The following is a 27,828-nucleotide window of genomic DNA, read 5'->3' as shown; positions in this document are numbered from 1 at the left end:
AGAACAAACTTATGGTTACCAAGGCGGGAAGAGGGGTATGGGACGAATTAGGAGATTGGGATTGACATATATACACGACTATGTATAAAATAGATAACTAATGAGAACCCTGAGTAGCACAGGGAACCCTACTCAGTGATCTGTGGTGACCTAAATGGGAAGGAAATCTAAAAAAGAGTGGATATATGTATACATAAAACTGATTCACTTTGCTGTACAGCAGAAACTAACACAACATTGTAAAGAAACTATACTCCAATAAAAAAAAAAAAAAAAAAAAAAAAAAGGACGGACCACTGTTTGCCCTGTGAGCTGGACCCAGGCAATTGAAGGCTCCTCCCTTCCTCCCCTGTCCTTGGAATGCACACTCCACTTGCCTTCCCGGAACTGGGAGAGAACATCTTATAAATGCTCCGCCCCTATACTTATGGTGGTCCCTGCAGCCTGTAGAAAGGGAAAAAATAAGATTCCCCAGATGCCTGCTGTACAAATGGATCTAAAGGAGGCAACTGGTCCACAGGGTCTGCAGTAGCTCTTAAGCCCAACACTGACACCATCTGGATAGAAACAGGAACAGCAGCAGTCTGTGGGCTGAACTCAGAGCAGTTTGGCTGGTGATGATCACCCAGGAGCCCTGGCCATTAACCCTTTGAACTGACAATTGGGCTGTTCTAAAGAGATTAACCCTATGGCTTGGACAATGGAAAGCCAAGGGGTGGATGATATAAATAAGCCCTTGTGGGGTCAGGATATGTGCAGAGACACTTGGGTTTGCCTGCAAGAGCCTGAGTCCTCACTGTCTCCCATGTCCCAGCTCGTAAAGCACTGACACCCCTTGGTAATCAGGAAACGGATGCCCTAGCTTGGGTAGGAGCCCTAGCAACTGATCCTTCAGTAAATACAGCAGATTGAGTGCAAAGAAAGAGTGGCCACCAGAGCGCCCTGGTGGGATGCCATACTCCTAAGGATGCTGGGTTGCCCTTGAAAGACAGTGACTTAGTTAAAGCAGTAACAAGATGTCCTGGGTGTTCTAAATGATGCCCAAGGCAACTGCCAAAGGAATTTGGGCCCATCTTCCGGAGATCGCACCTGGTAAGGGATTGGCAAATAGATTATATCGGGCCCCTCCCTTAAATGAGGGTCCTAAATGTGCCCTGGTTTGTGTGGATACCTTGTGTGGCTTAACACAAGCTTTTCCCTGTCGCCAAGCCAGCCAGGCTACCTCCATTGTGGGGTTAGAGAAGCTGAGTACCATGGGTGGATGCCCTCATCGAATAGACAGTGATTAGTGGTCACATTTCAAAGGTCATGATAGGCAAGCCTGAGCAAAAGACCGTGACACTGAATGGAGGTTCTGTCTCCCCTGTAACCTGCAGACCGCAGGGTTGGTAAAAAGAAAGAATGGACTCTTAAAGCAGCAGATTAAATTACTAATAGGTAAAACCACTTTGGCCAGGTGGACTAAAGTACTGTCCCAGGCTTATTACATTTGAGTGATCCAACACTAGGGCCTATTGCCCCATATGCCAGACTGGGGACCCCTGATGAGACATCCAACACCATAAAGGTAAAGAAGTCACCAGCAACAGCCATTGCCCGGACTCTCGCTGTGGATGAACAAGCTATGCTGCTGGGAACCCCAAGCCCCATCACGCCTTGGTGAGGCATTATCTATTGGAAGTTAAGGTAGGACGTCCCGCTGAGATGGGGGAGCTACTTTGTACCCCTGGGTGCGGGGGCGGGGTGAGGGCTAGTCAGTTTCCACTGGGGTCCCATTGTCCTGCTGCAAGCGGAACACGCACCATTGAAAGAGGGGAGAAGGTGAGGGTCCTGCTCTGGCATGTCCCGCCCCTAGTCCATCTCCTCCGTCCTGACAGTGTTGTCTCTCCGGGCCGACATCTGTGGTAAACGCAGCCAGGTCGAGCTCCTAAAGCTGCCAGACTCCCTCTTCTCAAGGCCAGGCGAGCATATTCTGTTTTCCACTGTTACTTTTGGCCACTCTATGTCCCCTCCTGGAGGACATTATAGTACACATAGAAGCTGTAACTAAGTTCACTCACAAGCCTTAAGTAACATAAAATGACATAGAAATAAAGAAAAACTCGGAGGGACCTCTTGTAGAAAAGCATACTGTTACTATTTGCAAGTTATCTGTAACTACTCTCTCCCCTTCACTTTGCTACGCCAGCCTCTCTTTGCCAGGTACTTTGATTTTTTTTTTTTTTTCTTTTGCCTAGGGTACTTTGATTTTTCATTTGAAAGAGGATGTTTTAGATAGCATATATCCAGAAAAAGCTACCTACCTCCAATTGTAAAAAAAATACATTGGCATTCTCATGAATCAAAATCTCTTACAAAGAGTAGAACGGTGGTGGTTACCAGGAAGGGGGTGGGGAGGGATGGGAAGATTTGGTCAAACGGTACAAACTTCCAGATGAATTAAGTTCTGGGGATATAATATACCACATGGTGATTAGAGTTAATAATACTGTATTCTATACTCAAAAGTTGCTAAGAGGCTGTATCTTCAAACTTCTCATCATTAGAAAGAAATGATAATTATGTGAAGTGATGGAGATGTCAGCTAACACTATGGTGGTCATCATTTTGCAATATGTAAGTGTATCAAATCAACACGTTTTACAACTTAAACTTATACAAGGTAGTATTTCAATTATATCTCAATAAAACTGGGGTGGGAGAACACATGTAATAAAGGGTTCTACTGACTTTCTATGCTGTGAACATGTTTTATCAGTGAGCAGATATGCTGCCCAGTAGGTGTTAAAGGACAAATGTAATTAAGATGTGCTACTTGGGGGGGAAAAAAACCTCTTATGAATCTGATTAGAGTTAATTCATTTTCTAAAAGTCTGATCATACCTGAAGCTATAAAACTGGTTTCTTAAATATACATATTTGAAGACTGTATTTTGCATCCTCAGGAAGCCCACTCTGAAACAATTTGGCACTCTTGTGCACCACAGTACTATCAGTTGGAAGAGATGTGTAGAGACAACCCAGCTCTACATCTAGTTGTACAAATTGTTTTGGAATTAGTGGGAATTGGTTGAGTTTATGAAGAATCCCAATATCCCCTAAATTTTGTTCTTTAATCAAACATTAGAACTATACCAAGGAGTTCTAATTGATTGGATGGCCTTTGAGAAATGATTCAGTCTTTACTGTATTTATTTATCAGTAATAAATGTTATTTTTAAAATTATTATGCTTAAAAAGAGATTTAGGATACCTATATAAGTATCATAAAGCTAACAAAATCACTCTAGTCAGAATATCTTGAGTTCTTTAGATTTCAGATCCATTATATGGGATATATACATCTTGATTCTCTACTGGGCATAAAGCAAAGCCAAGAAATTTGGGTGTAGATTTTTTTAAATCTATAAATATAATGACCTATATAGATTATATAGTCACACCTATATAGTGCAGCTAGTCTTTTCTTTCGTTATTTAGAGAAGCTGTTTTTTTTAAACTGACCTATAGTTGATTTACAATGTTGTATTAGTTTCTGCTGTACAGCAAAGAGATTCAGCCATATATATATATATATACACACACATATATATATGTATGCATTCTTTTTTATGTTCTTTTCCATTATGGTTTATCATAGGATAATGAATATAGTTCTCTGTGCTATACAGTAGGACCTTGTTGTTTATCCATTCTATATATAATAGCTTACATCTGCTAATCTCAACCTCCCACTCCAGCCCTCCTCCACCCCCCTCCCCCTTGGCAACCACAAGTCTGTTCTCTATGTCTGTGAGTCTGTTTCTGTTTCATAGATAGGTTCATTTTTGCCATATTTTAGATCCCATATGTAAGTGTTTCATATGGTATTTGTCTTTCTCTGTCCGACTTACTTCACTTAGTATGATAATCTCTAGGTCCATCCATGTTGCTGCAAATGGCATTATTTTCTTTTTTATGTCTGAGTAGTATTCCACTGTATATATGTACCACATCTTCTTTATCCATTCATCTGTTGATGGACATTTAGGTTATTTCCCTATCATGGCTATTGTGAATAGTGCTGCTGTGAGCATAGGGGTGCATGTATCTTTTTGAATTACAGCTTTGTCTGGATATATGCCCAGGAGTGGGATTGCTGGATCATATGGCAACTCTATTTTTAGTTTTTTGAGGAACCTCCATACTGTTTTCCATAGTGGCTGCACCAACTTACATTCCCACCAACAGTGTAGGAGGGTTCCCTTTTCTCCACACCCTCTCCAGCGTTTGTTATTTGTAGACTTTTTTAATGATGGCCATTCTGATCGGTGTGAGGTCATTCCTCATTGTAGTTTTGATTTGCATTTCTCTAATTAGCAATGTTGAGCATCTTTTCACGTGCCTGTTGGCCACCTGTTTGTCAAGAAGCCATTTTTTAAAATATAGAAAATAGTGTAAAATGTGCCTTTTGCAACTTTCAAAATTGTTTAATAAGTTTGAAAATATTTGAAATAGTATTTTTCAAGGAGATTGGAGTCAGGTTTTACTTCCTCTTTCTATTTGTACAGCAAATACATTTTAAAGTTAAAATTACTTCTGTAATGTCAAAGGAGGAGTAGGAAGTTAACACCAATATCCTTAGGTGGTTTCCAGCGGGTAATTAGTGTTATGGGGTGTTATTATTCCACCTTCCACAGTAACTATTCTTCTAGAATTATTTTCTGGCATATCCTTCGCTTGGGTGATTTGGAGAAATATCCTACAGCAATATTGCTTAATTTATTTTGGCTACAGCATTAAGTTTTGTTTGAACAATAAAGAGGCTAGAAGTTCTTTGAAGAGGTATTATAAGCCAGACTTTAATAGTCAATAGAAGGAGGGGTTGAATATTGATTTAGAGAAGGAAAGATCTATAATAGTTAACTGGTAAATCTTGTAAATCGAATGAGAACAGCAAGTAAATGATACAGGAGCAATGTGGATATCTATTTTATCTAACAGCCAAAGAATATAGGGTTGAACAATTACTGTCTTTAACATTATTCCAAGTGTGATATTTTCCTGAAGGCTATTGAGTATTATTAGCCTGCTATTAAAAACAGAAGATAATTTCCTATTTTGCACACCACTGAATTTATATTGTTTGAAATGAACTGAAATTCTCTTTTCTCTTAAAACTTTTTCTAACATCAAAAGAAACATGAATGGGTTTCAATTTCCATTTGTAACTTATTAACTGCTAATCTGAATAAAATTAAAAATCAATTCAATAATATAGAATTTTAGTGAGTCTACCATTTGCTGGGGATTATGCTAGATCCAGAGGATAAAAATATAGTTATGTTATGCTCCTTGCCTACAGGAAACTCACAGGCATATAAACAAATAAATCACAATACTGTGCTGGTAGGGAACCAGGAGAAGCAAGCACAAATGTAAGGAATGATTTACTCAATGAAGAAGTAAGATAAGGATTTCGTGTTGTTGTTTTTTTTAAATTTCTTTTCAATGACAATTTTTTTAGAGCAGTTTTAGGTTCACAGCAAAATTGAGAGGAAGGTACAGTGATTTACCGTATACCTCTGCCTTCACACATCCATAGCGTCCCCCACCAGAGTGGTACATTGGTTGCACTCAATGAACCTACATTGACACATCATAATAACCCGAAGTCCATAGTTTACCTTAGGGTTTATTTTGGTGCTGTACATGCTATGGGTTTGGACAAATGTATAATGACATGCATCCATCATCATAGTATCATACAGAGTATTTTCACTGCCCTAAACATCCTCTGGGCTCTCCCAAATCCCAACCCCTAGTAACCACTGATCTTTTGACTATCTCCATAGTTTTGCCTTTTTCAGAATTTCATATAGTTGGAATCATACAATATGTAACCTTTTCAGTTTGGCTTCTTTCATTTAGTAATAAGCATTTAAGATTTTTCCACATCTTTTCATGGCTGGAAGTTTGTTTTTAGCTCTGAAGAATATTCCATTATCTGGATGTACCACAGTTTATTTAAGCATTCACCTACTGAAGGACATCTTGGTTGCTTCCAAGTTTTGGCAATTATGAATAAAGGTGCTATAAATATCTGCTTGCAGGTTTTTGTGTGCACATAGGTTTCCAGTTCCTTTGGGTAAATATCAAGAAGCATGATCACTGGATTGTATAGTAAGAGTACATTTAGTTTTCTAGGCTTTTCTCATTTTGAAGGAGGCATGAGCAAAGGCACTGAAGCGTGAAAAGGCACAGTGTATTTGGGAAACCATAGGTATGGCTGGAGGGTGAAGAGCAAGGGGCAAGTGGTGAAATTAAGGCTGGAAGCTTGGCAGGCTCAGAGCCTATCACACCATGCATTTTATTCCATGGAGATGAAGCGCCAGAATAAACTTTTTAATCAGGGACATCATGTGATTGGATTTGCACTTTAGAAAGATTGCCTTGGCTGTACAGGAGAGAATAACTCTGGGTCGGAGGTCAGTTACAGCCTCGAAAACCAGTTTAGACAAGATTTAAACTAAAGCAGTGGAAACGACGATGTAGAGCAAAGGAAAGATGCGAGAGATTCTGCAGTAAGATCGTCAGACTTCAGGGCGGTTAAAGGTCTGGGGGTTAAAGATATATGGGTTGACACGGGGGTGGGGGAAGGGAAGAGCAAAGAAGGAGTACTTGAGAGTTTTTTAAAATTTTCTGGCAAGGGAGGAAAATCTGGATATTTGATCAAGTTTGACTAACTTAGGGAATAAAGGAAAACAAGGGCAGGGGATGGATGGTTGGAGGGTGACAAAGACTTTCTCATTGGTAGAAGTTTAATTTGCTTTCTCTGAGCCCTCTTCTGTCAAGGCTTCCTGCCCGGGCTCTGTCTTTGGTCTGCCAAGTCCAGTTTTAGCAAGAATCCTGCTGAGTCAGTTTAGAGAGAATCTCCCACCCTTGATATCTGATCACCCTCAGTGTCTAATCACAGGAATCAGTTTTTAGCAGGAATCCTGTGAAAATGGTTTAGCAAGAATCACCCCTACCCTTGGTGTCCCCTCTTAGTAATTTTCCATACACTGGCCCCTCTCACTCTGCTCCTGGGCTATACACATCTCCAGCTGTCTTTGTTGTATTTGCAATTGAGCCCAATCTCTCTCCCCCATTGCAAGTCTTGAGTAAAGTCTTCCTTATCGTTTTAACAAGTATAATTTTTTCTTTAACAATGGGGGGAATCATCTCTTTGTAACTAAAGTTACTTCCATATGCCTCTAAAGTTTAGTTTGTGCATACACCTTCTAACTAGCGTATGGCTAAATAACATGCCTAGATCTTGCACTGCAGGGGTTTATCAGGCATTATGATGTACACAATCCAGCCATTTATGCCCCAAGAACCTAGCAAGCTGGCTTCCTCCCCTTAATTAAAAAAAAGGGAAAAAAAAAAGTGTCAGTCTGACACCCACTATGTGGCAGCTCATACAATTCCTTCCTTAAACACTTTACAATCATCTTGCAGGGGGCTGAAGCAGCAACACTCCCGTGAGACACGGCAAGCCTAGAGGAGAGAGACTAACAGTCTTGGGGACACTTTGAGGTTGAGGTCTAGTAAAGACTGCTTTTCTGTTTCTAACCTCAGCTTATTTAAAGGAAGCTATTGTAACCATCCAAATTTGCTGTTGTCTTGATAAATAAAGGAATGGGCATGGCTATGCTCTAAAAAAATCTTTTTTTTAAGGACACTGAAATTTGAATTTCATGCCATTGTCATGTGTCCCAAAACAGACTTTTATTTTTTTAACCATTGAAAATGTAAAAACCATTCTTGGCTTACAGGCGTACAAAGTCAGGCGGTGGGCTGCATTTGCCTTATGAGCTGTAGGTCGTTTGCAGACTTGGTAGGCATAAAATGTCAGGATTCAAAAACTATGTGTTAAGTGTGGGACCTGGCGTGGGGCGGTGCGGTAGAGGGACTTCACAGGCTAACTTCTAATACTATAACGTATGTGAAAGCAGTTTCCAGTGATTTTTAGTCCAAGTGGCCAAGCCCAGGAATGGTGACAGCAGCGTGGTAGGGACCGCGGTCCAGGCCGCCTCTCCGGGTGTCCGCAGGCGCGTGCACGCAGGCAAGTTTCCGGCCCGCGCTCAACCGGGCTCTACTGCGCATGTCTGGGGAGGGGGCGGAGCGGCGACTGATGGGTGGGCCGAGGTTCCCGCGAGGCTGAGGAGCTCCTCGCCGGTGGGCGTGTACACTGGGGCGGCCCTGCGTCACTTCCGCCGCGGAGGGACGGAGCTGGGGGAGGGTGGCGCCCCGGCTGTCGCTCCGCTGTTTGTGCTGGAAGCTCAGCTGATGCCGGCTGGCCGGCCGAGGGGACGCCCGTGCCGGGAAGAGGCGCGTCGCCACTGCCGCCTAAGTAGTTGCGGCCTGCATTCCCGGTAAGTTGCCCGTGGGGGGCCGGCGGGACGGTAGGCTACGGGAGAGGGCAGCCGGGTGGCCCGGGCACTCGTCTGGGATTCCAGGTCTTCTTATCTCTCCCCGGAGGGCGCTTCCAGGGCGAGAGAGCGGGGAGACGCCCGGCCCCGAGGAGGTCCCCGAATCCAGGCTCCAGGAGGCGGCCGGGCACCGGAAGGAGCCCTCGGGGCCCGGGCCTGATGGGTGCGCGACGCTCTCCGCCTCCTCTGACTCCGTGGGCTTTGCGGGTCCAGACGCGCAGACTGTTTTGGTTTCTCTGGTCCCGCCCCGCGTTGCCTGTCCCACCCCCCAAGCCTCCCAGCCTAGGTTCCCCGAGTCTGCCTGGCTTCCCCTGGGCAGTAGGTTCTCCAGCAGTTCGCGGGAATCTGTTAAAGCGATGTCCCTATTCTTCATCATTCTCCACTGTCGGCGCACCTGGTTTGTCAGCTGCTCCGTGTTTTTAATTATCAGCAGTTTCTTTGTAACCCCACGCACGTTGAATTCTCTTCCGGGCTGCTGTTGCTTCAGGCGGATTCAGGTGCGTGCTTTTTGAAAGGTGAAGTTGTGTGGATCATTGTGTTGCAGTGCTTCCCCTCGCTGTCATGTCTGTCATCGTGCGGGGAGGAACCTGGTTTCTACGCCCAATACAATGATAACTTTCGATAAAAGTGGTGACACCTAGGAAAAACTTGGACGTGGCATGAGGAACTATCACGTAATCCTATTTAAAGTGATGTTTTTAGTTCCAGTAACATCCCAGTTGGTCTGCATCCCAATCTACAGTCCCAATTCTTGAGCTTTCAAAAATTAGTGTATCGAGAAAATGCTGTTAAGACAGTGAAATATTAAGAATTTTGAAATCCGGGAGTTTAAAAAAAGTGTGAACCGAGAGTTTAATGCCGCTTATGAGGCAGGTGTTTCAAACCCATTTCAGTTATTTTGTTAAATGGCTTGTGCAAATTAGTTGTACTTTGAACATAAGAACGTGCTCTTATTTCGGGATTTTTATTAAACTTTTTCTCAGGGTTGCTCATTTTTCTGTTTCTGTATCGGATCTAAATTAAAACCTTGAAAGCATTGTCCTTTTAACAAGTGATGTTGGCTGAAAAGATCAATTTCACTAGCTTGTATATTTACTTGCTTCAATGTACCTTGAGTTGTTTTTTTTGCTTACTAATAATGACAGGATTTGGGCCGAAGGGTACATACTGTCTTGCTTGTGAAACATAAATCTGTGTAAAGGTCATAGTTAGAACCCTTAGCCCAACATCTTCCTATCATGTCTTAGTTCTAACCTTTCTTTCCCATGTCTTGTATTTTACTTTATTCATTATCCTTGCTTTTTAGAAGTGCCATTGCCCTGAGTTTTTCGGGATATCTTTTGTCCTGTGCCTTTTTTGTTTGCTTGGAAGACTACCTCTTCCCAACTCTGCGTGGCAGTCAAGGCTCTACCCTTGTTCTCTCTACACCAGAGTGTTAAAATTTGAAACCCAAGGAATACTTTAGTAGTTCCATGAATATCCTGAAATGTCTTGGAAAATGTAGTGTATATATGCAAATAAGCATTTTTCAAAGAAGAGGAGCTTCTATCAAGTTCTGGGATCCCCAAATTCTCAAGAAGTGTTACTGTACACCCTTCTTCGTTCGGTAAATTCAGTCTTATGGTTTTAGCTGCCACTGTGGTAATAACTCCAAACATTATTCCACAGCCTGTGTTCCTATAGTACATCTCCATTTGAATATCCCACTGTTAACTGCATCCTGTAAATCCAAGAGAGTTTTATTAAATTGGCCCCCTTCCCAGTTATCTCGTATTCACAAATGGCACTCTTCCTGTTTCTCTGTTTAAAAACACTTAAGTTGTCTTGACACCTACCTCTCCTTACCCCGTTCTTTCCTGTTACCAAGCCCTGTGTTTTGTTGTTTACCCCACTTTCAAAGTGTGCCTCAGAGGAGCCCTCGTTTCCAGTATAGTACCTTTACTTTAATTCAAACCCTTGTCACTTCATGGCTGCATTATTGCGATAACTCGGTGAAGTCCTCCATGCATTCATTCTTTCCATCGTCAGCGGAGCCTCCACCTCGAAGTTCCCTTATTTCTTCTACTTAAAACGTCATTCCGTTCTCTAGTGGGGGGGGGGGGTCTAAGCCTCACTGTTCTATTTATACCTCCACTGTATTTGTACTACCCTGTAAATAGGGAGTCGGGTCCTCCCTGCTCTTTTCTCAGTTGATGATGGCACTTCCCAGTTTACCTTCTTTATCTGTTTGCAATCTAACTTTTGTCCCAGCTGAATTTGCTCTCCAAACCCTTGTCTGCATTTGCTAGTGTTGTGACTTGGGAGCAGTTAAATTCAGCTTCTTGATTTTGTTGACAGCTCTCTCTGTTGAGTAAATTTTACTTGACAACTGTAGTTTCTAGACTACAGTTGTATTAAAATAGGTGTATTAAAATAGGATGATCATGAGATCGTCTTGTTTTCCTTTAATTGTTCCCTTTTTCAAATTTGCTTTATATGCTGTATTTCAATGCCAAGTCGATAGGTGTATTCATAATTGGTCATGAGGATTATCTCTTAATGGAAAGAAACAACGCAGATCCCTTACCTCTAAGATATGTAGCTCTGTCCTCTGCTTGACTCTTAGGCCCATGTCTGCCCTCTTTCCCACGTCTTACTTTCCTTTAACTACCTTATTCTTGCTATTCCTGAATAGACAAAGCTTATTCCTGTCTCCAAAGCCTTGGTTGCTTCTTCCTCTTCCTTGAATGCTTTTTACCCAGAAACTTTTAATAATTTGCTTCCTCGCTTCATTCAGGTCTCCAGTAACATGTCAGCTCAATTCTTCTCCTGACCACATCAACTAAAATAGCACTTTCTGTGCCCTTTCTCCCCAACCCCCAGCTTTATTTTTCTTCACGGCACTTCTCGGCCTTTTGCTATACATTATATTAGTTATTTGTTTATTAATAAGTTGTCTTTTTCTCCAAGACCTAGGAGACTACCTGAGGTTTAATAAGTAAGTGGATTATTCCTTTTACTATGAAATAGTATCCCTTTTTAATCTCATTTCATGCTTTTGCCTTAAATTTGCCTTAAAGGGCTTTTTGCTTTCTTTTGGTAATATAGGCCTGGCATATATTTTCCCCTATTCCTTTATTTTTAACCTTTCTTTATCATTATATTACAGGAGTGTCTAGTAACTAGTATGTAGCTGGAGTTTTCATTTCTAAAATTTTGCTCTTCCTGTACACTCTTTGTACAGTTCTTTTTTTGTTTCCTTATTTTTGTTCCCTCTATCATTGATTGTTTTAAACCTACTGAATTTTTTTCTATTATTTCTAATCTTGGTTACACGTTTTCCTGTTAGCTATACTTGCTGGTACTCCCTTGAAGTGATTCTTCTTTGACTGTGAGTTAATCTTCAGTGGTGGTTGCTGAGTGTGGGAGTCTCTTGCCGTGAGCTTTGGAAGTGTCCTTCCGTGGTAGGACTCAGTGGACTCAGCAGGGGCCCCGTGGAGTTTGCTAGCTCTGACTACTTTTCATTTGCTTAGGGTTTCTGCACCATAAAGGTAATGTGACTGCAGATCCAGGCATGTGATTCCTCTTCAACTGCGGATTTCCCACTGTTGGGTTTGTTTTTTTAACTTTCTTGTGGTAAAAAATATATCATAAAATTTACCACCTTAACCATTTTTAAGTGTATAGTTCAGTGGCATTCAGTGCATTCATGTTGTAAAACAAATCTCCAGTACTTTCTCAGTTTGCAGAACTGAAACCCTACCATTAAACAACAGCTCCCCTCTGCCCCATTCCTCCAGCCCCCTGTAACCATCATTCTACTCTCTGTCTCTGAATTTGACTGCTCTAGGTACCTCATGTAAGTGGAATCACACAGTACTTGTCCTTTTGTGACTGGCTTATTTCACTTAAGCTCATGTTCTCAAGGTTGATGCATGTTGTAGACTGTGACGGGATGTCCTTCCTTTTTAAGGCTGCATAATATTCCATTGTGTGCATATACCACATTTTGTTTATTTAACTGTCTGTGGACATTTGGGTTGTTCCCACCTCTGCTATTATGAATAGTGTTGCTATGAACATAGGTATACAAATATCTTTTTGAGGCCCTGCTTTCAATTCCTTTGAATATGTACGTAGAAATAGGATTGCTGGATCATATGATAGTTGTAGTGTTAATATTTTGAGGAACTGCTGTACTGTTTTCCATAGCAGCCACACCGTTTTACAGTCCCAGTAACAGTGCTCAGGAGTTCCAACTTCTCCACGTCTTTGCCATCACTTGGTATTTTCTGGTGTTTTGTTTTGTTTTTGGGGCTTAAACAACAGAATTTATTTCTCAGGTATTTTCTGGTTTGTTTTTTTCTTTTGCTTTGTTTTGTTTTTTATACTAGCCGTCCTGATGAGTGTGAGGTGATACCTCATTTGGTTTTGATTTGTACTTCTCTGATGATCAGTGATGTTATTCATCTTTACATATGCTTGTTCACTGTTTGTATGTCATCTTTGGAGAAATGTCTGTTCAAGTCTTTTACCCATTTTTTAATTGAGTTATTTGATTTTTGTTGTTGAGTTGTAGGAGTCCATTATTGGTTTTGAGTATGGCTTTTTATCCACGAGTACTTTAGTTGTATTTTATCATGTTATTTCTGTCTTGGAGATTGTGAGGCTTATTAATTCGGCTTATTACATTGACTGCAAGTCCTGAGGGGTTCAGAAGAGCCAGGAAAGCAGATAGGTTTGCTTCTTTTCTCTCCTTCCCTCTATAAAATTGCGTGTTTTAAAATAATATGCTCACATGTGATTTAGACAGATTTTAGTTCGGACTGTCACCTTCTGAAGAGTCACAGTGGGTTCTTGGTTTCTGTCTTGTTCCGTTACTCCATCTGTCGGCGATCTGCTGGAAGCAGATCTAATGTCATTCCTTTGCTTATCATACTTCATTGACAGTTCGATCTTTACTCTCTTTGGCAAGATTATCAGACCCTTGGTAACCTGGTCCACCGTGTCTTTGCAGTATCCCCTTATACCTCTCGCTCATTCTCTCCAGGTCCTGGAATGAAACCACTACTTGCAATTTTTGCTTATATTGTGTATATTTTCTTAAATGCTTTTTTTGTGTTTGCTTGTGTTTGTTTTTCCCATTATCTAGCATTCTCTCCTTCCCCTCTGATCTTTTACAATGTAATGAATTCCTTTTTTGCTCAGTTTTCAGCATCTTTTTTCAGACTTACCTGGGTATCTACTCTCACCTTGTGTCTTCCATTCACATAGCACCATCTGTTAAAGTGCATTAAAGTGTTTGCTTTTTTTTTTTTAACTACAAAAGTGATACCTGCTCTTTGTAAGTAATTGAGTCTGTCCAAAAATAAAAGTAAAAGCCCTTCTCATTCTCTCTTGATTCCACTTCTCAGCTCACAGGAATTAATAAACAGGTACTTACCCTTTCAGAATCTCTGTGTGTGTGTGTGTGTGTGTGTGTGTGTGTGTGTGTGTGTGTGTGTAGCCACAGATTTAAACTGCATATATAGGTTTTTGTTTTCTTTTATTACATAATATCTTCGTGTCTACATCTTTGTATCCTCATGTGTGTATGGTATATATGATATTGCAGCTTGCCTTTCTCACTGTACTGTGTATGAAGGATATATAGGCAGGTCATCTCTTCTCCTTAACTGCTGTGTAACATTACATTGTAACTCAGTTTATTGTATGTATGTACCGTAATTTATTTAACCATCCCTTGCTAGAAGAAACTTAGAGTTGTTTTTCAAGCAGTGTGGCAGGGAATGTGTGTACATATCTTTACTCCTATGCAGTTATTTTTGTAGGATAGGTTCTTAATAGTGGAATTGCTAATCAAAGAATATGTGCCTTTAAAATTTTGATAGATAGCATTTAAAATTTCATTAGATACTGTCAGATATTTCATTAGACACTGTCAGGTAGCCCTCTGTGTCCCGTTTCCCCAGGTATTATCAGTACTGGGTATTATCAATCATTTATATTTTACCAATTGAAAGAACAAAATATCTGTTTTAAATGACATTTATGTTGTGGTTATGAACCCCTTGTCTGTTAGAAGTGGCACACAGCTTATTCTAGTCTGACTTCTTTGATTAAATAAGCACTTTGTACTAGACAGTGAAATCTTCCTTACAAGGCTATCTCGAGCTCTAGACTGAAAGTTTCTTGGTATCCTGTTTGTGGTCTTAGCATCTAGCACTATGTCTGGTGTAGAGTTGTGGTCGAACGCGTGCCCAACATACAGTGAGGCCAAGCAAACTGAAATGTCCACGTTTGGAGTGGGAGAAAGGTTTATTGCAAGGGTCATGCAAGGAGAACGGGTGGCTCCTGCTCAAGAGACCTGAACTCTGATGGGTTTCGGGAAAGAGTTTTTATAGGCACAATTTGTGGGGAGGTCTGCAGGGTGTGTGCCCCACCTCTGATTGGCTGGGGTAGCCGGGTGGTGTTCCAGGAATCTCAGCCATCAGCCTTCTGGTTCCAACCAGTCTGGGGTCCTAGTGCTTGTGCTCAGCCTGAAGTTACCATCCTCCACTGGGGTGGGGGCCTGAGTTCCTGTAGAAGAACTCAGAGATATGTACCAGATTGTTCTGTACATTCCCTCAGGAGGAACCAGGACCTGCCCCATCTCTGCACTGTTGTTTCTTTCTGCATCACCGCATTCCCTTAATTAGTGACTGTTTGACTCTGCCCTTTGGAACTCAGGGAAGGTCTAGGAGGCTGAAAGCCTTTTTCCTACAAACAAGAAACTGGGGACACAAAGGCTTTTGTGCCTGGGAGGGTCCTGCTCAGTTTCAGCCCCCCTTTTCTTTGATATGCCTCAGTCGAGTGGAACAGGTGTTGGAAAGGAAAATAACATTTTAGATAGAGAGGTTAATCATAAACTCAGCAGAGGACCTCGGTTTTAGGGGGACTCAGTTTCAGATTAAATATTCTACAAACGGTTTGCAATGAGTAGGAGTGTAAGACTTGACTCTTGTCTTCAAAGAACTTACAGTCTAGTGTCACATAAACTGTCAAGACTTTAAATAACATAGGAAGGAAGAAAAGCAGCATAATATCTAAATTGTGTCAACGAAAAATTAATCAGTAGATCTAAGAAAGAATTGGAAAATTTTATTTGAGCCAAATTTGGGGATTATAACCTGGGAAGAGCATCTCAGAAAGCTCTGAGAACTGTTCTGCCAGTTAGAAGTCAAGACACAGTTTAAGTTTCTTGAGACAGAGGGCTGTACGTTAAATGATGTATATTGACAATTTACGTAATCCAGATTTAAGTGCCATCGTGGTGGATCATGTGACCCTTTACAAGATCAAGAAGGAATGCTCTGTCTTCGTGATGCTAGGAGAATGTTGCTGTATGATTGAGCAGGTATTCCTGCTGATGGGGGAGGTCTGGTCAAGTCATGATACAGGTGCACCATGCACAGTGGGGGGAGAGGGGAGGCCAAAGGGCAGAGAAGAATTTTTCTGATTAAATTTTTCTTGTCTTGCCATAAATATGAATTTTTTTAAAATAAATTTATTTATTTATTTATTTATTTATGGCTGTGTTGGGTCTTCGTTTCTGTGCGAGGGCTTTCTCTAGTTGTGGCGAGCTGGGGCCACTCTTCATCGCGGTGTGCGGGCCTCTCACTATCGCGGCCTCTCTTGTTGCGGAGCACAGGCTCCAGACGCGCAGGCTCAGTAGTTGTGGCTCACGGGCCCAGTTGCTCCGCGGCATGTGGTATCCTCCCAGACCAGGGCTTGAACCCGTGTCCCCTGCATTGGCAGGCAGGTTCTCAACCACTGCGCCACCAGGGAAGCCCCCATAAATATGAATTTTATTTCACAATTGCATGTTAAGTTTTGTGCTGTAGGAAACCTTATCTATTGGGTAGCTTCTCTAAATTAGTTTTCAGATTAGTTTTCATGAAACATCCTACTACTCACTAGTTTTTCATTGACTTCCGTAATAAAAGATGACTGGTTTTCTTTTCGCTTAAAAGTGAAATCTATTTTGCCATAATGAAAATATATTATCCTATCTTCTTTGGAGACAAGTTGCTGAGTTTAGTTCAAGTAGTAATTTACCTTGAATCCTAATTTTTTTTTTCTTGCATTTCAGATAAGACCATGAATTATGGCATTTCTTAAATGAAGCATTCAGGAATGAAGTGAAAGTCATAACGTATAGAAAATAAATGATTTTTAAATTATGTCTGTTAATTTGACTATAGGTCTATATTATATTTACCTCCTTAGTAATGCGAGAAGTCTTTGTGGGAAGCAGAGGAGCAAGCAGCTGCCTTTCTTGTGCTCGCCTAAACGTTTCTGGAGGATAAGCCACGTCAGTCTACAAAGAGGTTTTCATACAAGCAAAATAAGATGTAAATGGACAAAAAGTGAAGCTCATTCTTGCAGTAAGCACTGTTACTCTACAAGCAACCATGGTTTACGTTTTGGAATTTTGAAACTTAGCACTTCTGCTCCCAAGGGACTTACAAAAGCGAGCCTTTGTATGTCCCGTATTAAAAATACTTTGAACTCTGTTTCGAAGGCTGTTTTTGGCAAGCAGAATGAAATGATCTCTCGTTTAGCTCAACTTAAGCCAAGTCCTCAAATATTAAGAAAAGTGTCAGATAGTGGCTGGTTAAAACAGAAAAACATTAAACAAACCATCAAATTTCTGAAAAAATACAGCAACAAATCAGCAGAAAAGGGTTCTTTTGCAGCAAAGGAAAGCCACGTTATGGAGAAAGAAGATATAGGTAAACAAAGCCTTTTTCATTACACGAATAATCTAACCACAAAATTTGGAGAGTCATTCTACTTTTTATCAAGTCATATTAATTCATACTTCAAGCGTGAGGAAAAAATGTCTGAACAAAAGGAAAATAAAGATTTCCAGGACAAATCAGAACTTGAACTTAAAAAGACTGAAGACGAGGAACCCAGTTCTCCAGATCCTGGCGTCCTGACTGATAAGAAGCTGGGCTCAGAAGCTTCTTTATGTTCTGAGGACAATGCTGCAAGTCCCAGTGGGACGCCTGAGGTTCTTCCCATTTCTACTAAACAAAGTATTGCTAACTTTCTTTCTCGTCCTACTGAAGGTGTACAAGCTTTAGTAGGTGGTTATATTGGTGGACTTGTCCCCAAACTAAAGTATGATTCAAAGAGTCAGTTAGAAGAGCAGGAAGAGGCGATGAAAGCTGAGCAGGCCATCAGCAAAGACAAAAATGCAGAGGAGAAAAGGCGGTTATCTCTTCAGCGAGAAAAGGCAAGTCGTTATTCAGCGTGGTTTTAAAATTAAGTTTTAATTTTTGTCGAATTTCTAAGTTGCGTTTCCTAATGGGACCTAAGACACTTTAATCATCTGTTGGTATCACTGGAGCAGTTGCATACTCAAATCATACATATTTTAACATGTCTTTGTAGATAATTGCCAGAGTGAGTATTGATAACAGAACCCGGGCATTAGTTCAAGCGTTAAGAAGAACAACTGACCCAAGGCTCTGCATTAATAGAGTTGAAGAACTGACGTTCCATCTTCTAGAATTTCCTGAAGGAAAAGGAGTGGCTGTCAAGGTAATTCTGATTACCTTTAATCTGGTTTTATTTTGGAATAAAAATACTGATAAACCTTCTAAAATGGAGAAGGCAACGCGTTTCATTTTTCTATTTAAATATTTTTGTGGTTTTATCGTACATGTGATGTGTTATATATTTAGTAATTGCCCTGTGCTTTGCATTATGCCAAATGCTCCCTTTTATTCTGTGATATGTTATGCTCTTAGTACTCATACCTGTACTTTAAGATTAAACATTTTAAAATAGAGGATAAATCTCAGTATATTAGTTGAATTGCCTATTAGCTGCCATGGTTTTCTTAAATGCAGTGTAGGTATTTATGCTGTGTAGCTACTCTTAAGACAGGAGTCGTAATTCATAAGTAAAAACATTGCTAATTTTTATTTCATGATCTTTCTGTACTTGAAAGTCTAAAAAATTTCATGATCTTATCAGTAATTGAACTTGTGATCCTATTACTAAAACGATTAGCTTTTCTTTGCCTCAGTGTTTTCAAATATAAAACAGTGGAGATAATTTAGACCCATTTAAATAGACCGTTTTCAGAGAAATAATATAAAATGTGAATGATGTGGTTGAGTGTCTTTACACCTGTACTGAGGTTATTTGTAATACATAATGAACAATTTGGAAATATCATGTAATGAATAGACAGTTTTTAACGTTTTGTTAGAGATCCGTTAGTGCTTATTTTTAACCTGCCACCCAGAAAGTTATAAGTTAACTTAGTTCGTATTTATTCAATGTTTTGATAACCATCTTGCTCAAAAGTTATGTTTTTAAATCATTTACCCTCTGTAGTTTTATATTGTGTAATACATACATTATAATAGCTAAACTTTAGAATTTCATGTTCATAGAATTTGGGATTATCTTTCATATATATGTAATCTCTTACCTAAAAGATAAAATTTCCAAATATAGATATGCTTTTAGGTCATTTAACATGTTGGTGATATACTGAAAGCAGAGCTCTAAGATGGAATTGCATACTTTAAAGAACATTTAAAAAACGTTTCATTGAAGTGTAATACAAATGCAGTTTTAAGTGTGAAGTTCAGTGAGTTTTCACATATATCCACATAACCAGCACCCAGAATTCTGTTCTGAAGAACAGAATTTGTCAGCACTTCAGAAGCCTCCCTTGGGCCCCCTTTCACTCACAATCTCCCAAAAAAATAATCACAAATCAGTTTTGCCTGTTTTTGTACATTATGTAAACTCTTATGATTGGCTTCTTTCACTCAACATGCTGGTAGGAATCTTTTACATTGTTGTGGGTAGTTGGAGGTAATTTATTCTTGTTGCTCTTGTATTCCGTGGTGTGAATGTATCACAGCTTATTTATTCATTGTAGTGTTGTTGGATTTCTGGGTAGTTTTCAGTTTTAGTCTGTTATGACTAGTTTTGCTAATAGAAACTTTGAGAAGTCTTATTTTACATAACTGATCCCAAATCTAGGGACCCTTCAATACCAAGGAGAAATGTGATATGTGTTTTCCTGTAGAATGGCTCACCTTCTGGATTTACCTGGCTTCCTCCTCATTGGTATAGTTGATATATTCCTCTTTCCTTTTTATTTCCTGCACATTGGAATTTAAATATAAAGACCTGATTGAGTTAAACATTTTCTTGTTAGGGCGCATTGTAGATAACATGCACCTCATATTGCATTGTGTCAGAACACATATAATTGGTTCAACAACAGTTAGTAATGCTAAGGTTGACCACTAGATTAGGGAGATCTTTTCATTAGTCTGATCTTTTCATTGGACAATTAGGCTAGAACCATTAGCCATCAACCATTAACCTAATTGTTTCTAGAACTAGTCATTTCATTAGGGTTGCAGAATGATAAATTTCTAATTCTGTCATTCCTTCTGCTTTATAATTGACATTCTCCTGTAAAAGTAGAGCTTTCTTCACCAGCTAAAGCTATTTAGTTACTCTCAAAGATCAATGTTGCAGGAAAAGCAGAAGAAATGCTTAATTTCTTTCTACTTAGTCACCAGTTTTCAAAGTAAAGAGTTGCTTTTTTTTAAAAAAATAGATCTTTATTGGAATATAATTGCTTCACAATACTGTGTTAGTTTCTGTTGTACAACAAAGTGAATCAGCCATATGCATACATATATCCCCATACCCCCTCCCTCTTGAGCCTCACTCCCACCCTCCCTATCCCACCCCTATAGGTCATCGCAAAGCTGATCTCCCTGTGCTATGCTGCTGCTTCCCACTAGCTGTCTATTTTACATTCGGTAGTGTATATATGTCGATGCTACTCTCACTTCACCCCAGCTTCGCCCTCCCCTCCCCATGTCCTCATGTCCATTCTCTATGTCTGTGTCTTTATTCTTGCCCTGCCACTACCTTTTCATCAGTACTTTTTTTTTTTTTTAAGATTCCATATATATGTGTTGGCATACGTGATTTTTCTCTTTCTGACTTACTTCACTCTGTATGACAAACTCTAGGTCCATCCACCTCTCTACAAATAACTCAACCTCGTTTCTTTTTATGGCTGAGTGATATTCCACTGTATATATGTGCCACATCTTCTTTATCCATTCATCTGTTGATGGACATTTAGGTTGGTTCCATGTCCTGGCTATTGTAAATAGAGCTGCAGTGAACATTGTGGTACATGACTCTTTTTGAATTATGGTTTTCTCAGGGTATATGCCCAGTAGTGGGATTGCTGGGTAATATGGTAGTTCTGTTTTTAGTTTTTTAAGGAACCTCCAAACTGTTCTCCATAGTGGTTGTATCAATTTACATTCCCACCAACAGTGCAAGAGGGTTCCCTTTTCACCACACCCTTTCCAGCATTTATTGTTTCTAGATTTTTTGATAATGGCCATTCTGACCGGTGCAATGTGATACCTCATTGTAGTTTTTTTTTTTTTTTTTTTAAGCTACAGCCAATCAAATAATCTCCTTTCTTTTTTATTTATTTATTTATTTATGGCTGTGTTGGGTCTTCATTTCTGTGCGAGAGCTTTCTCTAGTTGTGGCAAGCAGGGGCCACCCTTCATCGCGGTGCGCGGGCCTCTCACTATCGCGGCCTCTCTTGTTGTGGAGCACAGGCTCCAGACACGCAGGCTCAGTAATTGTGGCTCACGGGCCCAGCTGCTCCGCGGCATGTGGGATCTTCCCAGACCAGGGCTCAAACCTGTGTCCCCTGCATTGGCAGGCAGATTCTCAACCACTGCGCCACCAGGGAAGCCCCTCATTGTAGTTTTGATTTGCATTTCTCTAATAATTAGTGATGTTGAGCATCTTTTCATGTGCCTCTTGGCCATCTGTATGTCTTCTTTGGTGAAATGTCTATTTAGGTCTTCCACCCATTTTTTAATTGAATTGTTTGTTTTTTTGATATTGAGCTCCATGAGCTGTTTGTATATTTTGGAGATTAATCCTTTGTCTATTGTTTCATTTGCAAATATATTCTTCCATTCTGAGGGTTCTCTTTTTGTCTTGTTTATGGTTTCCTTTGCTGTGCAAAAGCTTTGAAGTTTAATTAGGTCCCATTTGTTTACTTTTGTTCTTATTTCCATTACTCTAGGAGGTGGATCAAAAAAGATCTTGCTGTGGTTTATGTCAAAGAGTGCTCTTCCTATGTTTTCCTCTTAAGGGTTTTATAGTATCTGGTCTTACATTTAGGTCTTTAATCCATTTTGAGTTTATTTTTGTGTATGGTGTTAGGGAGTGTTCTAATTTCATTCTTTTACATGTAGCTGTCCAGTTTTCCCAGCACCACTTATTGAAGAGGCTGTCTTTTCTCCCTCGTATGTTCTTGCCTCCTTTGTCATAAATTAGGTGACCATAGGTGCATGGGTTGATCTCTGTGCTTTCTATCCTGTACCATTGATCTATATTTCTCTTTTTGTGCGAGTACCATACTGTCTTGATTACTGTATCTTTGTAGCATAGTTTGAAGTCGGGGAGCCTGATTCCTCCAGCTCTGTTTTTCTTTCTCAAGATTGCTTTGGTTAATCGGGGTCTTTTTTGTTTCCCATACGAGTTCTAAATTTTTTGTTCTAATTCTGTGAAGAATGCCATTGGAAGTTTGATAGGGATTGCATTGAATCTGTAGATTGCTTTGTGTAGTATAGTCATTTTCACAATATTGATTCTTCTAATCCAAGAACTTGGTATAATTCTCCGTCTGTTTATGTCATCTTTTATTTCTTTCATCAGTGTTTTATACTTTTCTGAGTACAAGTCTTTTGTCTCCTTAGGTAGGTTTATTCCTAGGTATTTTATTCTTTTGGTTGCAGTGGTAAATGGGATTGTTTCCTTAATTTCTCTTTCTGATTTTTCATTGTAGTGTATAGGAATGCCAGAGATTTCTGTGCATTAATTTTGTATCCTGCAACCTTACCAAATTCATTGGTTAGTTCTAGTAGTTTTCTGATGGCATCTTTAGGATTTTCTATGGTATAGTATCATGTCATCTGCAAACAGTGACAGTTTTACTTCTTCTTTTCCAGTTTGTATTCCTTTTATTTCTTTGTCTTCTCTGATTTCCATGGCTAGGACTTCCAAAATTATGTTGAATAAGAGTGGCCAGAGAGGACACTCTTGTTTCGTTCCTGGTCTTAGTGGAAATGGTTTCAGTTTTTCACCATTGAGTGTGATGTTTGCTGTGGATTTGCCGTATATGGCCTTTATTATGTTGAGGTAGGTTCCCTCTGTGCCCATTTTCTGGAGAGTTTTTATCATAAATGGATGTTGAATTTTGTCAAAAGCTTTTTCTGCACCTATTGAGATGATCATATGGTTTCTATTCCCTAATTTTGTTAATGTATCACATTGATTGATTTGTGTATATTGAAGAACCCTTGCATCCCTGGGATAAATCCCACTTGATCATGGTGTGTGATCCTTTTAATATGTTGTTGGATTCTGTTTGCTAGTATTTTGTTGAGGATTTTTGCATCTATGTTCATCAGTGATAATTGGGCAATAATTTTCTTTTTTTGTGGTGTCTTTTTCTGGTTTTGGTATCAGGGTGATGGTGGCTTTGTAGAATGAATTTTGGAGTGTTCCCCCCTGTGCAATTTTTTGGAAGAGTTTGAGAAGGATGAGTGTTAGCTCTTCTCTATATGTTTTATAGAATTCGCCTGTGAAGTCATCTAGTCCTGGACTTTTGTTTGTTGGAAGATTTCTTTTTTTAATTAATTAATCTATTTATTTATTTATTTTTGGCTCTGTTGGGTCTTCGTTGCTGTGCTCGGGCTTTCTCTGGTTGCAGCGAGCGGGGGCTACTCTTTCTTGCAGTGTGCAGGCTTCTCATTGCAGTGGCTTCTCTTGTTGTGGAGCACAGGCTCTAGGCGCGGGCTTCAGTAGTTGTGGCTCACGGGCTCTAGGCGAGCGGGCTTCAGTATTTGTGGCACACGGGCTTAGTTGCTCCACAGTATGTGGGATCTTCCCGGACCAGGGCTCAAACCTGTGTCCCCTGCATTGGCAGGCGGATTCTTAAGCACTGCGCTACCAGGGAAGTCCCTGTTGGAAGATTTTTAATTACAGTTTCAGTTTCATTACTTGTGACAGGTCTGTTTATATTTTCTAATTCTTCCTGATTCAGTCTTGGAAAATTGTACCTTTCCAAGAATTTATCCATTTCTTCGTGGTTGTCCATTTTGTCATATAGTTGTTTGTAGTAGTCTCTTATAATCCTTTGTATTTTTGCGGTGTCAGTTGTGATTTCTCCTTTTTCATGTCTAATTTTATTGATTTGCATCTTCTCCCTTTTTTTCTTGATGAGTCTTGCTAAGGGTTTATCAATTTTGTTTATCTTCTCAAAGAAGATAAACAGCTCTTCGTTATATTGATCTTTGCTATTGTTTTCTTTGTTTCTATTTCATTTATTTCTGCTCTGATCTTTATGATTTCTTTCCTTCTACTGACTTTGGGTTTTCTTTGTTCTTCTTTCTCTATTTGCTTTAGGTGTAGGGTTAGATTGTTTATTTGAGATGTTTCTTGTTTCTTGAGGTGAGATTGCATTGCTATAACCTTCCCTCTTAGAACTGTTTTGCTGCGTCCCATAGGTTTTGGGTTGTTGTGTTTTCGTTGTCATTTGTTTCTATGTATTTTTTTATGTTTTCTTTGATTTCTTCAGTGATCTCTTGGTTATTTAGTAGCGCAGTGCTTAGCCTCCATGTATTTGTGTTTTTTACAGTTTTTTTCCTGTAATTGATTTCCAGTCTCATGGCGTTGTGGTCAGAAAAAATGCTTGATACGATTTCAATTTTCTTAAATTTTCCGAGGCTTGATTTGTGACCCGAGATGTAATCTATCCTGGAGAATGTTCTATGTGCACTTGAGAAGAAGGTGTATTCTGCCACTTCTGGGTGGAATGTTCTATAAATATCAATTAAATTTATGTGGTCTATTGTGTCATTTAAAGCTTCTGTTTCCTTATTTTCTGTGTGGATGATCTGTCCATTGGTGTTAGTGGGATGTTAAAGTCCCCTACTATTATTGTGTTACTGTCAATTTTCTCTTTCATGGTTGTTAGCATTTGCCTTATGTATTGAGGTGCTCCTATGTTGGGTGAATAAACATTTATAATTGTTATATCTTCTTCTTGGATTGATCTCTTGATCATTATGTAGTGTCCTTCGTTATCTATTGTAACAGTCTTTATTTTAAAGTCTGTTTTACCTGATACGAGTATTGCTACTCCAGCTTTCTTTTGATTTCCATTTGCATGGAATGTCTTTTTCCATCCCTTCGCTCTCAGTCTGTATGTGTCCCTAGGTCTGAAGTGGGTCTCTTGTAGACAGTCTGTATATGGGTCTTGTTTTTTTATCCATTCAGCCAGTCTGTGTCTTTTGGTTGGGGAATTTAATCTATGTACATTCAAGGTTATTATCGATATATATGTTCCTATTACCATTTTCTTAATTGTTTTGGGTTTGTTTTTGTGGGTCTTTTTCTTCTCTTGTGTTTCCTGCCTAGAGAAGTTTCTTTAGCATTTGTCGTAAGCTGGTTTGGTGGAATTCTGAATTCTCTTAGCTTTTGCTTCCCTGAAAAGCTTTTGATTTCCCCGTCGAATCTGAATGAGATCCTTGCTGGGTAGAATTATCTTGGTTATAGGTTTTTCTCCTTCATCACTTTAAATATATCCTGCCACTCTCTTCTGGCCTGCAGAGTTTCTGCTGAAAAATCAGCTGATAACGTTATGGGGATTCCTTTGTATGTTGTTTTTTGTTTTTCCTTTGATGCTTTTAATATTTTTTCTTTGAATTTGATTTTTGTTAGTTTGATTAGTATGTGTCTTGGTGTGTTTCTCCTAGGGTTTATCCTGTATGGGACTCTCTGTGCTTCCTGGACTATTTCCTTTCCCACGTGAGGGAAGTTTTCCACTATAATCTCTTTAAATATTGTGTCAGACCCTTTCTTTTTCTGTTCTTCTTCTAGGACCCCTATAATTCGAATGTTGGTACATTTAGTGTTGTCCCAGAGATCTCTGAGATTGTCTTCAATTCTTTTCATTCTTTTTTCTTTATTCTGCTCCTTGGCAGTTATTTCCACCATTTTGTCTTCCAGCTCACTTACTCGTTTTTCTGCCTTCGTTATTCTGGTATTGATTTCCTCTAGTGTATTTTTCATTTCAGTTATTGTGCTGTTCATCTCTGTTTGTTTGTTCTTTAGTTCTTCTAGATCTTTGTTAAACATTTCTTGTTATTTTCTCAGTCTGTGCCTCCATTCTATTTCTGAGATTCTGGATCATCTTTACTATCATTATCTGAGTTCTTTTTCAGGTAGATTGCCTATTTCCTCTTCATTTATTTGGTCTTGTAGGTTTTTACCTTGCTTCTTCATCTGTAACATATTTTTTTGCCGTCTCATTTTTTTTTTCATTTTTTGCATGAGTGGGATTGTGTTCCTGTCTTACTGGTTGTTTGGCCTTAGACTTGCAACAGTGGAGTTTATAGGCTGTAGGGTAGAGCTGTGTCTTGGTGCTGAGATGAGGACCTCTGGGAGACCTCACTCTGATGAATATTCCCTGGGGTCTGAGGTTCTCTGTTAGTCCAGTGGTTCAGACTCGGAGCTCCCACCACAGGAGCTTTCGCCCTGACCCCCGGCTCGGAAGCCAAGATCCCACAAGCCGCACGGGCCGGCAAAAAGAAAAAAAAAAAAGGTGAACAATAAAAAAGTAAAAAATAATATTAGGCTAGGAAACTAACAGCTATGTTAGAAAAAATATAAAAATAAAAATATAGGTGAAACAAAAAAGAGGAGGAGGTAAAAAGGTGGAAAAGGCCTTGGCCGTGGAGGGTGGGGCCTAAGCAAGGGTGAGGTTTGGGCGGTGCGTGGGACCTATGTTTAAGACCCACAGGGCTGGAAAAGGCCCAGGGTGGGGGGACGTAGGGGGAGCTTAAGCTCAACAGAACAGAAGGGGCTTAGGTGTGCCTCCTGCCTGTGGTCTCAGAGGGTGGAGGACCCACCTGGGAGCCCAGCAGGCTTCCTGGGCTCGAGTGGACGGGGCAAACACCCTCTACTCCTTTCCCTCTCCTCTGGTCCTGGAGGGCTCCTCCTGCCTGCCTCTCCTGTTCTGTCCCGGCCTCCCTCCTATGCCCCCAGGACCAACCCGGCCCGAAGGGGACCACTGAGGGCGTAGGACCTCTGAGGGCAGAATTCCCCAGCCAATTGGGCAGGAGAAACACTGGGCCTCCTCCACCCTGATCCAAGGCCCTGAGGGTCCCTCTAGGCGTGGGAACCCCTCCCCCCTCTCAGCCACCCCTGAGGGGCGCCGTTCCTGTCTGGCCTCCACTTCTCTTCCCGCCTCAGTCCCCCCACGTCCTACTTGTTCGCTTGGGGGTTCTTCCCATCTCCTTGGGCATTGGGGTCCCCCACCAGTGTCCGGCAGGTGCTCTAGTTGTGGGGAGATGCAAACTCTGCATCTCCCCACACCTCCATCTTCAAGAGTTGGTTTAAAAGCTGCCTCAACGGTGAGATGAATTTTTGGCATTTTTTTCTTTTTTTCTTTTTATTATCGTTATGCCCTCATAGTTTTTCATAAATTGTGTTTCTGTAATCTTTCCCCTCCTCCCTTTTTTCTAAATGCTGAATTTGTCTTAAATATGACTAGTAGGGGTCCCTTCAAGCTGATTCATGTTTCTTTTCTTTTAAAATTTTTTTAAAAACATTATATGTGGAAAATATAGGGCTTCCCTGGTGGTGCAGTGGTTAAGAATCGCCTGCCAATGCAGGGGACACGGGTTCGAGCCCTGGTCCGGGAAGATCCCACATGCTGCGGAGCAACTAAGCCCGTGCGCCACAACTATTGAGCCTGCGCTCTAGAGCCCGCGAGCCACGACTACTGAGCCCGCGTGCCACAACTACTGAAGCCCGTGCGCCTAAAGTCTGCGCTCCTCAACAAGAGAAGCCATAGCAATGAGAAGCCCGTGCACCGCAATGAAGAGTAGCCCCTGCTCGCCACAACCAGAGAAAAGCCCGCACGCAGCAACGAAGACCAAACACAGCCAAAAATAAAATAAATAAAAATTTGAAAAAAAAGAAAAAATACATACTAAAAGTATACAGCTCCATGAATTTTCAAAAATTGAACACATCTATATAACAACCACCCAACTGGGAAACAGAATGTTACCCAAAGCACTCCAAAAACCCCTTTATGCCCCCTTCTAGTCATTATCTTTAAAAAGATTGACCAATTTTCTAGCAGTGTATATTAGTTGTACCTCTTTCTGTGTGTTATATAAATGGAATGATACAACATGTGCTCTTTTATGTCTTTTTTTTTTTTTTTCTCCCACTCAACATT

At 40.3% G+C, this 27,828-nt stretch overlaps 1 protein-coding gene across 3 annotated transcripts in view; it reads left to right on the top strand.

Moving 5' to 3' along the window:
* Window positions 1–27,828, top strand: part of PNPLA8 (patatin like phospholipase domain containing 8) — a 148,704-nt gene that overhangs the window by 77,794 nt on the left and 43,082 nt on the right. Inside the window, exons 1-3 of one of the 3 annotated variants that reach the window (XM_059934190.1) lie at window positions 8,225–8,399; window positions 16,704–17,718; window positions 17,877–18,026. In XM_059934190.1, coding sequence (XP_059790173.1) covers window positions 8,314–8,399; window positions 16,704–17,718; window positions 17,877–18,026 — 1,251 coding nt within the window. In that variant the 5' untranslated portion in view covers window positions 8,225–8,313. Of the gene's footprint in view, window positions 1–8,224; window positions 8,400–16,566; window positions 17,719–17,876; window positions 18,027–27,828 lie in introns of those variants that run through there. The other 2 variants (XM_059934192.1, XM_059934191.1) reach the window with 2 other exon arrangements.

Source organism: Balaenoptera ricei, chromosome 9 (genome assembly GCF_028023285.1).
Source record: "Balaenoptera ricei isolate mBalRic1 chromosome 9, mBalRic1.hap2, whole genome shotgun sequence".
Taxonomy (NCBI): domain Eukaryota; kingdom Metazoa; phylum Chordata; class Mammalia; order Artiodactyla; family Balaenopteridae; genus Balaenoptera; species Balaenoptera ricei.
Note: the sequence above shows the minus strand (reverse complement) of the source record. Positions and strands in the feature narration are given on the sequence as shown.